Source organism: Rhinoderma darwinii, chromosome 1, assembly GCF_050947455.1.
Source record: "Rhinoderma darwinii isolate aRhiDar2 chromosome 1, aRhiDar2.hap1, whole genome shotgun sequence".
Taxonomy (NCBI): Eukaryota; Metazoa; Chordata; class Amphibia; order Anura; family Rhinodermatidae; genus Rhinoderma; species Rhinoderma darwinii.
The window spans coordinates 432,937,108-432,950,859 of NC_134687.1; the positions used below are offsets into that span (position 1 = coordinate 432,937,108).

A 13,752-nucleotide genomic window follows, 5' to 3' on the forward strand; every position below is an offset into this window, starting at 1 on the left:
TTATCTCCATTGGGGCCATAGATATGATATAAACTCAAGAGCTCCCCAATGCTGTCTATGAGCACCTGTATCCACCTGCCTTCCTTATCTGTTTCTTGAGATATGATTTTATATGCAAAATCATGACCCCTGATTTGCCCCCTGCCGCCGGGGATCCACAAACCCAACCCACCCAAAGCTTCTTCATGCACTCAAAATATGGGGTGGCCAAATGAGTTTCCTGCAGGAAAACCACATCAGGTTTAAGCCTTTTCAGGTGTTTCACGATTTTGGTCCATTTATTGGGCGACTTAAGGCCCTTAATATTCCAGGAAATAATTTTCATGAAGGGAATGTTGCAAGAGAGATCTCAGTAATATGGATAACCTCAGTACCTGGGTAACAGGAGTAACATGAAGACAGTAGGTGGGTGTGTGAGACCGTGAGGTCCCCAGGTGTTTCTAAATACATGCAAGTCATCAACAGAATTGGCAACAAAATATTAAAAACAGTGACCATTCTAACGTAATGATTAAAAAAAGAAAAAAAAACAGTCCTAAACTTTGCCCATTGTGGGCTTTACAACATTGAGTGTGTTAAAGAAGGTAAAGGTAACACATTCACTTAGGTGTCTGGACTTTTTTCCAGCATTTAGAGGAGATCCTTCCTCCCCTGGCTTTAAAGCAACAGGGACAAAACAGAAGAGGAGGCTCTTGCACAAGAGAGTCTCCTCCCTGACCAAATGTGTGGGAAATTATTTATCGTGTACCATATGGACAACAGTGGGTTTGGTCATGTAAGGGATCATTATGTGTGCCCAATGGCTTAGGTAGGTGTCAGTGCTGTCAACAATGCTATGCGTAATCGTGACTCACCACTCGCACCAAGCAGTCTCAATAGACCCGATAAAGAAGATCAGGCCGGGTATCTAGTCGTTCGAGAAGAATGTGGTGATAGTCTTTCTCTTGGTGCTGAATAAGGTATCTCTCCTTCCTTGTGTCTCCTAGGACCCCTCTCCTCCTCTCCTTCTTCCCTCCGCTTTCCTTCCACTAGTGATCTGCGACGATGTCTGTCCTGCAAATGTGACTCTGTCAGGGCCTCCTCAGCTTCCTCTGTATGTCCATCTGGAAGCAAGACACGTAGGGTTTCCAGGTATTGTTACTGGAAGCGCTGTTAGCGCTGGTAGAGAATGGAACAAATTTTGCTAAAGGCTGGTCTCTTTTTCGCCACTACAGCGGAATAGTCCTCAAATAACAAAATTTTTGAGCCCCTCAGCTCCAATGGTTGCGCTTTCTTACGGTATGCTCTCAGCAATGAAACCTTATCGTTGAAGTCCAGCAGTTTCATGATAACTTGTCTTGGTCTTAGTAGTTGAGCAGCTCGGGTATCCATATTATACGTAGAATCAGGACCTATGCGATGAGCTCTTTCCACCCAACAATAGAATTCCAGGCCCAAGGCTTTCGGTAATTCCTTCTCGCATAGTAATTGTAAGTCCGAGAATTTAATATTTTTCAGAGAAGCCCAGCAACCTGAGGTTGTTTTGGCGTGATCTGTTTTCCACATCTTCCACTTTTTCTCCCAGGCGTTTGTTTTCCGCCAATGATCTTCGAAGAGTGGAATGTATGTTTTCGTTCTCATCCTCCAACATAGTAATCCTCTGTTCCAAATTATCCAAACGTGTACCCTGTTGACTCACCTCGTTTTGAAGTCTGGAGAAGGAAGCTTGAATTGTGGGTTCCACAGATTTTTGGATGTCGGGAGCAAGTTGTCGTGCCACATCAATAGCCAACTTTCTGTAATCTATCAGAGAGGCTTCCTCCTGGTCCAAATTAAATTCTCCCCTGATGGAGTCAGACAATTACGAAGCTGGTGTGTCAGGCACCATGTCCGACATGTCAGCAGTATTGCCCAGTGTGCTTGGTTTCTACCCGCTACGCAGCAGATAACCGTCCATATGGGCAGCAGGGGCTGCTATCACAAAGAGCAAGTCTGCAAACCCAGTAAGTTCAATCTGTCAGTGGAGAATCCCTGTGCAAAAGTATCTAGTTCAAGTCTTTTAACCAAGGCGAGCACGTGGGGACTGGCGGAAGATGGCGGCGGTGTAACCGGAAATAAAGGACTCGAGCAAGGCCTGGAGGTATGTATCAATGATTCGTGAGCATATGGTCTTCTCAGTCTATGGCGTTTTTTCACTGCCACGCTCTCACAAGACCCTGTGTAGCTCAGCGGAAAGTCTCAGACGTCCAGCACCCCACCGTCTGAGAGCACTCCCCAAAGCTAACACCCAGGAGGCTGGATGTAATGTCGGCAGGGACAACACTGCTGCTGAAAATGGCGGGTTCGTACTGGGCCCGATGGCAAGTGGCACCCAGATATAGTTAAGTTCAAACACTGCTGCAGAAAACAAGTAGCGGGCATTGTCCGCGTTCGGCACTAGCGACCTCGTCTCAGTCTAACTGCCACAAAGTCCCCGATGTCCCAATCACCTCCTGGTGAGATGTCAGTTAGGTGTACGTTATTCAATAGCAGGTCTGTGCTGCTGAAAGCAACAATTATGTCAGGTTTGCCCAGGGGTGTAGCGGGAGCTCTCCTTCCAAGCGTCCTCACATGCACTCCATTTTTAACGTGTTTCATAGTCTAATAAAGATTTCTATATTTTTTTTTTGTATTACTGTGGTGCTTTGTCCCATTATTTTGTAGGTTTATATCACTTATGTTTGCACATTAGCTATGACTCTTATGAGGCACTGTGGGTGTGAATGTTATGGAGGAACTATGGTTAACACTTCTATATGGACACTGTGGCTGTCACTCTTTAGGGGGCACTGTGGCTATCATAGTTATGGTACGTCTATTATGGAAGTAGGCACATTTTAAGCTTGTTTGCCTTGAGTCCCACAAGAGCTTATCCCACCCTTGGCAATAGGGATTCATTGTCAGATGGTATATTCCTACATTGCCTTCACTTTGTATACAGTGAATATAGTCTGTCCCTGGCTCAGTGGCTGTCCAAGATAAGGTAAATTAAATTTTTTGTCAAATATACTTGCATTCAGTATTAAGTTCCCAGGACCCCAGGAATCACAACGACAGGCTGCATTTGTTTACCTGAGACAGTCTCTATGAACATGAGAATCTCAGCTTTGGGTCTGAATAATTTTGAATAACCATTAAATCCTTTTAGTAAACAAGATTGCTGACACAGCAATAAAAAGTCTGATCATGTATACATTATATATGGAGTAGGGATACCAAGTAGCTAATTATAAAACTGCATCATGTTAGCATACAGAACTTACACTCCTCAACATTAAAATTGGAACACCAAGAAGTATAATTTTTGGAAATGTGGAAATCACAGGATCGGTTAATTAATAAAAAAAATATTCCAAACATCTTGATTTATTCAGTATCGAATTTGAGCACCATGCGCAGAAATACATGCACTTACGCTCCTTGGCATGCAATCAATTAGATTATTGATAGTTATCTGAGGAATGTTATGCCACGCTGAATGCACGTGGGCATGCAAATCATTGAGATTGGCTGTTGGCAGCTACCTTTGCAATTGCCGATCAATAAGGTCCCAGATGTGCTCGTTGGGAAACAAGTCCAGAGATGCTGAGGGCCATGGTAGACCGTTTAGGCCATGCAGGCTGCTCACAGTAGCACGAGCAACATATAGCTTGGCATTGTCCTGTTGAAAAACTGCTTCTAGGACACTTTGGAGAAATCGCCGTATTACTGGTTTCACGACCAAATCAATGTAATGCCTAGCTGTTAGTGTACATGAAATGAAGACTAGACGGGTCCGGCTGTTGTACATTATGCCACCCCACACCATAATCCTGGCAGTATGACCGGTATGAGGTTCGCTTGTGAAGGCCTATTCATGGCGTAGCCCACATGGTCTCCAGACCAATCTCTGGCTATCATTGCGTCCGCGACAAAAGCGGCACATCGCTGAAAAGGATAGACCTCCATTCCAGCCTCCATTGTCATCTTGCTGTGCACCATGATAGCCTTTGAGAGATGTGGTGTGTGGTCAATGGAACACTTAGAGCTGGACATCTTGCTCATAGCCCAATGTCGTGCGAACGCCTCCTGATGGTTTGTGTCGACACTCGTTGCCTCCTTAGGCTCGGGATGTGATGTCCAATTTCACTTGCAGACCAGAATGGATCACTACACGCCACTCTTCCAATCAGACGATCCGTTCGTGCAGAGGTTTGCCTCCACTCACCCCTTGCTGTCATTCCCAATCGTTGTTGTTCTCCCAACCTCCGGGACACGCAACGTTAAACAGTGCTGACATCTCAGCCTAGGCGCGTAGCAATCTGCTGGAGTGATAAACCTAGGTCTCTCAGTTGAAGAATTCTGTCCCTCTCAGTTTGCGACAAGTGGCAATAACTGGCTCATTGACGAACAGGAGGCATCGCACAATCATCCCACACCACTTGATCTGATTTTTGAGGTTACATGTGGTTAAAAAACTTTGCTTTCAATTTGGGTTTTATGCCCCTTCCACATGCCACAGATTGGAGCTAGGTGCTTGAAAATTTGACCATTTGCAGATCTTGGCGACACCTGCTACTTCCTCGATTTGCATAACCTTACGGCTTGCCCTTCTTGGTGTTGCAATTTCAATGTTGAGGAGTGTATATAACAGATATAGCGTTAATAACTACTTTTACTACAATACATCAGATACAAATAGGACATTTTAATGTGTTTTACCTTACCATAATTATAGTGCTGCTGAGCAGTAAAGGGTCAGTAAAATGTGAATGGTTTTCCTTTAATAAAGCACAGGTAATGTTGTATTGAGTAGAAGCTGCTCATGCATGCATTATTTACTTTGTAATCTGTCGTACACAGAAATGTTAAACATAAACCAAATTTGGCAGAGCCGTAAACACAGCATCCTGGTTTACAATGCTACATACAACAGAGAGAGATGGGGTTTATGGACTAGAAAGTGAACACACTATATTTTATAGAATCCTTTAAACACTGAATAAACTGACCCTCTGGGCTACTAATCAGAACTTTCATTAGAGAAAAATTATAGTGTTTACATTTTATATACTCATTTTGCATAAATGTACCTTAAATATGATCAATTTAATGGGCTATTGTCATCTCATAAAGTGACAGCATATCTCTAGGACATACCACCCATTTTTAATTGGTGGAAGTCTGACTTCTGGGACCCCCACCCATCCTGAGAATGAAGGGGCTGAAGCGTGCTGCGGTTCCTTCATTGTTGTCTCCTGCACAGCGGTGCTCCTGGCCGCCCACTGTTCCGAGAAGTACAACACAGCTCTAGCACTGAAGAATATACTGTATATACTATGCAGTATTATCCCTTTGAACAATATACAGATGAAACAGAGCTGCTTAGTGTTAGGACCTTGTATGCACCACCACACACAACATTCTGATGCTGGCCAACATCAGGACCATGCACAACTTCTGCTGCTGTGACCCCTATAGCTACGCCACTGGACAGAAGCCACGGGGCCAGTGTTCACAGAGCCTAAAGCCTCAATCTTCATCAGTTCTGTCATAATCAGTTTTCTTATTGGATCCAGGGCTGGCCTTAGGATGGATGGCGCCCAGTGCGGGACTCTCTATTGCTGCCCTCCAAAAAACAAAAATGAACCACATATATAGACAAGCACATACTGGAACATATCTACTGTACATACATAAAGGCAGATATTTAGACAAACAGGAACATATACAAATACATAAAAGGCACATATATACATGCACAAACACACATTCACATACAGACCCATATATACCCACACAGGCACATATATATATACAGTGCGGATAATGTAGTCGATTTCACCTGCAGTCCTATGTAACCCCACAGATAGCAGTGATATCTCTCGGAGTACAGATAATGTAGTAGATGTCACCTGCAGTCCTCGGTAACACCACAGATAACACACAGTGATAACTCTCTGAATACCGATAATGTAGTGGATGTTACCTGCAGTCCTATATAACACAGATGACACACAGTGATAACTCTCTGAGTACAGATAATGCAGCAGATGTCACCTGCAGTCCTATGTAACACCACAGATAACACACTCTGATAACTTTACCCACACAGGCACACACACAGAGGCATATATATATATATATATATATATATATATATATATATATATATATATATATATTCAGGAGAAATAAATCTTGCAGCACTCCAACAGAATGAATGAAAAAAACTGTGATTTATTCAAGCCAACATACAGCGGTGCGACGTTTCAGTCCAACATTAGGACTTTTTTCATACATATATTTATTTATTTTTTATCTCTTTGCAGTGTACCTCCAAACTGGAGATTCACTTTAAAAAGATTATTTCCATGAATTAATTGCCATGAATTGGTTAAAGTTTTATGGATGACCATATATGAAAATGTGGTGTTTCCCTTAAGGGTCAGCATAGTATATAAGGGGCAACATAGTATATAGGGGCATCATAGTATATAAGGGGTAGCATAGTATACAGGTGGCAGCATAGTATATAAGAGGCAGCATACTATATAAGGGGCAGCATAGTATATAAGTGGAGGCATAGTATATAAGAGGCGGCATAGTATATAGGGGCAGCATAGTATAAGGGACAACATAGTATATAGGAGCAGCAGAATATATAGGGGCAATATAAGATAGGGGCAGCATAGTATATAGAGGGCAGCATAGCATATAGAGGGCAGCATAGCATATAAGGGTCAGCATAGCATATAAGGGTCAGCATAGTATATAAGGGGTACCATAGTATACAGGGGCAGCATAGCATCTTGGGGCAGCATAGTGTATAAGGGGCAGCATAGCATAGAAGGGGCAGCATAGTATATAAGGGTCAGCATAGTATATAAGGGGTACCATAGTATATAGTGGGCAGCATAGCATCTAGGGGGCAGCATAGTATATAAGTTGCAGCATAGTACATAAGGGCAGAATAGTATATAAGGGTCAGCATGATATATAGGGACAGTATAATATATATAAGGGATCAGTGGCGTAGCTATAGGGGTCGCAGCGGTCGCAGTTGCGACCGGGCCCCTAAGCCTGAGGGGCCCACGGGCCCCCCTCGCCACACTTAGTGTCCGTATCATTGCTTCTTAGATAAAATCGATCTTTACACAGCGCATGAGCAGTAGCTTGTGTGTATCAGCGTGTGTACTCCCCCTCCCTTCTTGTGCTCTGAGGCACTGGATTGGAGGAGACAGGGGAGGAGGAGCCTAGATACACACACTGCCGCACGCTGAGTAAGGAAAAAGCTCATGTCTCATCCCTGCTCGTTTCCCCGCATCCATGTGAGTTCTGGACAGGCATCACTTGTAATTACATTGTCTCTCTTTAGTGGTTTTTCCCTATACTGTTTGATCTTTGCTGTCTCTCTCTCTGTTCTTTCCATCCTGCAAATAGAGGACAGAACGGGAGGATTCAGCAGTGAGAGCAGCGCAGACAGGACACTGATAAGAGGTTACTGAGGGTCATAATTCATCACAGGACAGCTCAGCCTCCAGTTATCGGGAAGACACTGATAAGGGGGCTAGAGGTTACTGTGGGTCATGAATGATTGCACATTACTGGAGGTCTGGAGCTGTGCTGTAATGTGAAGCACACAGCTCTGCTATGCCAGTGTCCATTGGAAACTATAGAAAATAAAGAGGCTGCTCCTAAAGGTTTATAAAGTTGTTTTTTTTGCCAGAATCATAAATTATCACCTATCCTTAGTGATCATTTTGTTTTCGCTGGGACACCCACCAATCATGAGAACTGGGGTTCCAAACCCCCCCATTCCTCCTCACTGTAAGCAGGACATTGAATGGAGCAGTGATCGTGCATGCACTCTACATTGCTCCATTCAAAGTCTATTTACGTCATTGTCATAGACCGTGAATGGTGCGGCGGGCGTATGCTCAACAGCCGCTCCATTCAAGCTCCTCTTTACTGCAGGGGTGCAGTGAGGAGGCTCAGAGGGTTTGGGACCCCTGGTCTCTCGATCGCCGCCAGCAATAAGAGAATGATCAAATATACTGTGGGGGGCAAAAAAGTTGGTATTGTGGCTGTATAAGGCACAAAGGAGGGTATTACTGTGGGGCACAAAAAAGGCATTCTGATTTTGTGGTGGGGGCACTATTACTTTGTAGGGAACAAAAGGGGGCACTAGTACAGTTTGGGGCACAAATGGGGCCACTATTAAGGTGGAGAGGGCACTAAGAGGGCTATTGGGGCTAACAGCATAATTTGTAGTTTGTGTGAAGAGACAAGTTGTGGCTGGAAGAAGTCATGCCGGTCTGGCCTGGATAGAGTAGAAAAGGGAAATCGGGATACAACTGTAGTGTATTAATTTTTCACTGTGTAGAGCTGGTATATGACCTTTATTTGGTGACTTCATTATTTAGGTATACTATCATACATGGAACTGCGCCGCTTTAAGCCTGCCGTGTTATAAAAGTTGTTTTATTCGTCTCTGATGTATATATTTTTGTTTTGAGGGGTTACTTTAGAGACCCAGTAATGCAGCTGAAAGTTAGAGAGAAGATGCGTAGGGGGGCCCATACTCAAAGTTTGCACCTGGGCCCATGAGCCTTTAGCTACGCCCCTGTAAGGGATAGCATAGTATATAGGGGCAGCATAGTATATAAGGGGCAACATAGTATATAAGGGGCCGCATAGTATATAAGGGGCAGCATAGTATACATGAGGCAGCATAGTACATAACTGGCAGCATAGTATATAAGGGGCATCATAGTATATAGGGGCAGCACAGATATCTTCAGTATTAAAGCAGAACAAATAAAATGAACACACTTAATAAGAGACATATATAAACATGCAGACAAATATATAGACACACACACACACACACACACACACACACACACACACACACACACACAAGAAACGTTTCACGTAACAAAATTCCAGGTATAACTCACACAATAGAGCCCTTTGCAGGGGTTAGCTCTCACCCCTCTGTAAATGTCAGATCTGTTCAGCAGCAAACCAGTCTTCACCTTCCTGCTTCCCCTTCTCACTGGACACACTCTCCCAGCAGCTTTTCTCTTAGTTAACCCCCTTAACCTGCTACAAGATATATATATATATATATATATATATATATATATATATACATACACACAAATATAAATACATATATACAGTCGTGGACAAAATTGTTGGTACCCTTCCTTTAAAGAAAGGAAAACCCACAATGGTCACTGAAATAACTCGAAACTGACAAAAGTAATAATACATAAAGCAGTGTCTGATTTACATTAGTTGCTTTTCAGTAAATTAAAATGTGTTGTTACTTATATCAGTTTCAAGTTATTTCAGTGGCCATTGTGGATTTTACTTTCTTTAACGGAAGGATAACCAATTTTGTCCACGACTGTATATATCTATATACATCTGTACAGATGTATATATACACACATTTAGATATAGTTTACTTTATAATTTCTTTTTATGCCCTTTTCTTTTATAGCCAGAAGAGAAGCAGAAGGCATCTGCAGCATTTGAACAGCTTCAATCTGCAATGGAGGTTTTGGGATTCACGGTGAATGAACAAAAAGCCATTTGGCATGTTCTAGCTGGTATCTGTCACCTCGGAGCAGCAGGTGCATGTAAAGGTAAGGCACAAAACTTATAGCCTCAATTCTATTTTCTTGCCAGTTCAACGCGTGCAAAAAAAAAGGCATTGTATGAACTGACATGTTCTTGTTATGCGCACACGTTTTTTTTCTAGTTGAACTATATTCTACCAGGTGATTTCATTCCACCATCATCATCATAACCACCACCATCATCATAACCACCATCATCATAACCATCACCATCATCATTGTTGTCATCGCATGCTTTTGTGCGCAAAATTTCCTGTGTGTTAGTGATTTTCTTCGGATATAAATATTATTGTGTGTTGGACTGCTACACTACACGCCATCTTGCAAGAGATTATTACAAACACAAAGGACCTGATATATCAAAACTGTCTGAGAGGACGAGTGATCTTGTAAACAAAGCAACCAACTCAGCAGGTCCAGCTTTTTATTACAGATTTCATTTCATTCATTGCAATAGAAATATGAAACAGGGCCACTTTTCTGATACGTGAGGTCCAAAGTACAGTCATTGTATCATGATAAGAAGCAGAAAGACTTGAACTGTTAGTCTGTATTTCAGTCTCTGCCCTCTATGACCCACTGTGCAACATTAGTTGCACACAAGTTAACAGGGTTTTCCGAGATTCTCAAAAAATGGACTGAATAGAGGAGATGACATAAAATAACAAAAGACCCCATACTTACCTCGTGCTGAGACCAGTGAGTGGCTGCAGTGAAGATGTGGGTATATGGGCACGTCATCATTGAAACAAGGTATACAAAAGAGCGGCAGGGACCACTGGAGAGGTGGCGCTTGAGCAGCAGCGGGTTTATCAGGTGTGTCTATAGGTTCTTTTGTTATTTTATGCCATTTCCTCTATTCAGTTCATTTCCTAGGGATCTCGCTGAAATCCCTTAAAGCTGACAAACATATTCAACAGATTTTTGACCTCATGGTTTGGTATTGCTAGTTAAAGATCCTTACTTGTGCAATGTTTGGTTGTGCTGGATGTGAATGGAACTATAGTATTGGCTTTAGTAGCTGAGATATAGAAATAGTTGTTTAGGATAAGTGCAGTGTTTTACAAAACTATAAAAGGGGATTACATTGTATATTTTCTTCATATTCCAATAAAATAGATGGAAATCGTTTAGATATTTACTGTAACACCTATGGTGATGACAACATTTTACCTCTGACAATTCTTTTCCATTTTGGTGAACCTCTTCCATATAGTAAACATTGTATGGGGCATTTAATAGTTCACGTCCAGTGCTATGTTCTTGCTGAGATTTCATCACGTTGTCTGCCCATACCAAATATCTTTTAACAAGATGTAATTAAACATCTAACTGTGTTTCAAGGTACACAGGATTTTGTGCTACCCTGGTTGGGAAACACTGCTTTAGTGTAGGAGCCTTGTTATTTATATTAAAGGGGTTGTCTCATTACAACACACCCTTTCTATGTGGACTACTAGGGCATATGGACATCCTAGAGGGGAGTCCCGCAATCGGGACACCCCTCCAATAGTAACAGGACAACTTACATAGAGCTTCCCTCGCTCTTGCAGACCTGGTCTGTCCTGGTTTCGATTGAATAGCCAGCATGTAATACCTTTCCTGGTAATATCAACTAACGGCTGGGGCTTTCAGGATTCCGACCCACTGTGATCAGCTGATCATTAGTCCAGATTTAATTGAAATAAGTAATAAGTGCTACACTCACTCACTCACTCACTCACTCACTCACTCACTCACTCACTCACTCACTGCATGACAGGATCTAAACACTACTCTGGTCATGACTTGAAATCACATACGCACTACGAGCCTAAAGATCTGGTTAGGTGTTTCTTTCTTTCAGACAATTAAAGAACTTTGACAAGAAGAGTCATGGTCCTTCCCACGCCCACTCCCAATTTATACCATAAAAACAAGTGAATACTGTACTTACCAGGATGTCCAAACTCCAGTGCTGAGAAGCGATAGGAATCTTTCTGTCTCTCCTGCTCTGGGGTGGAAAATGGTGGCATGTATTGTAGTAATGCATTCTAGCAGACATTGTGGTGAATGTGAGTCACACATCCACTGTGAGTGTGCCGCAACTTTTTGAAAGTTACTCTTTAATGATTTTATTCTAGATCTTAATATTTCAGAACTAAACGTTTATCACCACAGCACTTTAAATTACCCAGATGACAGTAGCTCTGAATCTGTCATATATAATAAGCACATAGATAAAATAAAAACCGTGAAATCTCCTATGATGACCTCCCCTTTGAGAAGACCCCCCCATCCCGACCGTATTTTTCTGTGACAGATTTTCCATGCCATTTTAGTATATGGAAGCTGCTCCTCTAAAAGCAGATCACCCCCTATACCAACCAAAGACCACTTTTTTTAAACAAATATTTCAAAGGAAACCCCTTTGAAAGGAACACAAGCAGGATTTATGTGCACCACTTAATCATCTGGACATTGATCCGCACCACATCTCGGACTGCAGCGAGCAGGAGGAGGAGACTTGCTTAGCAGATCAGGGGAGAGTAGCTGCCAGGATAGGAGAGTAGGAGGAGGAGTTTCCAGCACCATGTTGCGTCATAGAAAAGGAGGAAGGAGGAAGAAGGCTGCGAGAGATTGGAAGGGTACAGCCCACGTAATACTGCACTGAAGGTCCCATGCAATGGCAGTGTATGAGGATTAAAGTTCAGCAGTGATGGGGATATGGAGAGTGGAGTCTGGATGGGGTCTAGGAATGAGGGAATCCATGGTGAGAGGTTAGAGGAGAGTCATGCTGGGGACTATCAATGAGAGGGAAGCCATGCTGGGGACTTTCATCATTAGTTCTGTTTATTTGGGTGCTGTACTAGTTTGCTGACTACATGAAACACTTTAACCTTCATTCTGTGTAACTTTTTCTTTGAGAGGACCAATCCATAAAAAAAAACATTTTTCTGTGCAATTTTGGGGGGTTGGCTCAAAAACGTTTCACTGTACTAAGCACATAAACAAATAACTCTATCTATCCATCTATTTATCTGTCTATCTATCTAATCTATCATCTCGGCAATGGAATGTGCTGTTTGCATAAACTCAACACTATCGTGGAAAATAGCCTACTTGCACAGATCATTTGCGGGTAACTAAACCTTCAGGATACTAGAGTCTCTCATTCAGTCACATCATCATCAATATACATTGTATTTGTTTTCTATTTATTAAAAGTTATTATACCCAGAGCCAAAGGTCCAAACTTATTAATGATTCACATTAGTAAATCTACGGGATAATTGTTCTCAGAGAAATGCAGTAATCTACAGCTTAAATGTAGCATGTGCCGAATATTATGAGAAGGTTTATTCTACATTTCTTAGAACTGTAAAATGTAACTTAAACTTGGAAGGAACATAAGAAATCTCAAAATGTTCACTAACAAATATGCCCCCTTCAACTCCTATTTTACATTAATAAGCACTCAGCAGACTAAGAAAATAGCATGTTTGCATCTGAATGGGGTTGGTGAAACTGCTATTTATGACTTAAGATGAAATTAATCAAAATATAATTGTATATGACATCCACTTTCCCCTTTATTGTTGAAAATTGTGATCTGCAGCAGTAATCCACCGATTAACATACACTATGGTTGTAACTGCCTGTTCATTATAGAATATGACAATGTATACATGACTACAAAATCATCATCTCGTTCTGATGTGATTAAAATAACAATAGGGACTTGTCACAGTGAGTTGCTTACCTTTGCTTTGTGGATGGAATGAACTGAATTAATTAATTTCTACGCTCTAGGTTTGCTAGTTCTGTGTCTAATTGTAGATTAAATATACTCAGTATGAAATAGACCTGACGCTTTAGCTGTTCATTTTAACCAGCAGGTTGACATTTATTCTAGAATATTGTTAAATATGAAATATACTGTACAGAGCTCAATTCTATATCACTTTCCATACAGGTCTACAGGCCTAACACATATATACTCCTTAATATTGAAATTGCAACATCAAGAAGGAAACGTTTTGGAATTGTGGAAATCATAGGACCGATAGACATGTTAATTAAATGGAAATGCTAAAAATAATAGAAACAAAATATTCCAAAC

General features: G+C 41.8%; 1 protein-coding gene across 1 annotated transcript in view; it reads left to right on the forward strand.

Annotated features, from left to right (window-relative positions):
• The window catches only part of MYO18B (myosin XVIIIB), a 625,429-nt gene that overhangs the window by 90,022 nt on the left and 521,655 nt on the right, over window positions 1-13,752 (forward strand). Inside the window, exon 13 of the mRNA XM_075825873.1 lies at window positions 9,512-9,656. Coding sequence (XP_075681988.1) covers window positions 9,512-9,656 — 145 coding nt within the window. The remainder of the gene's footprint in view (window positions 1-9,511; window positions 9,657-13,752) is intronic.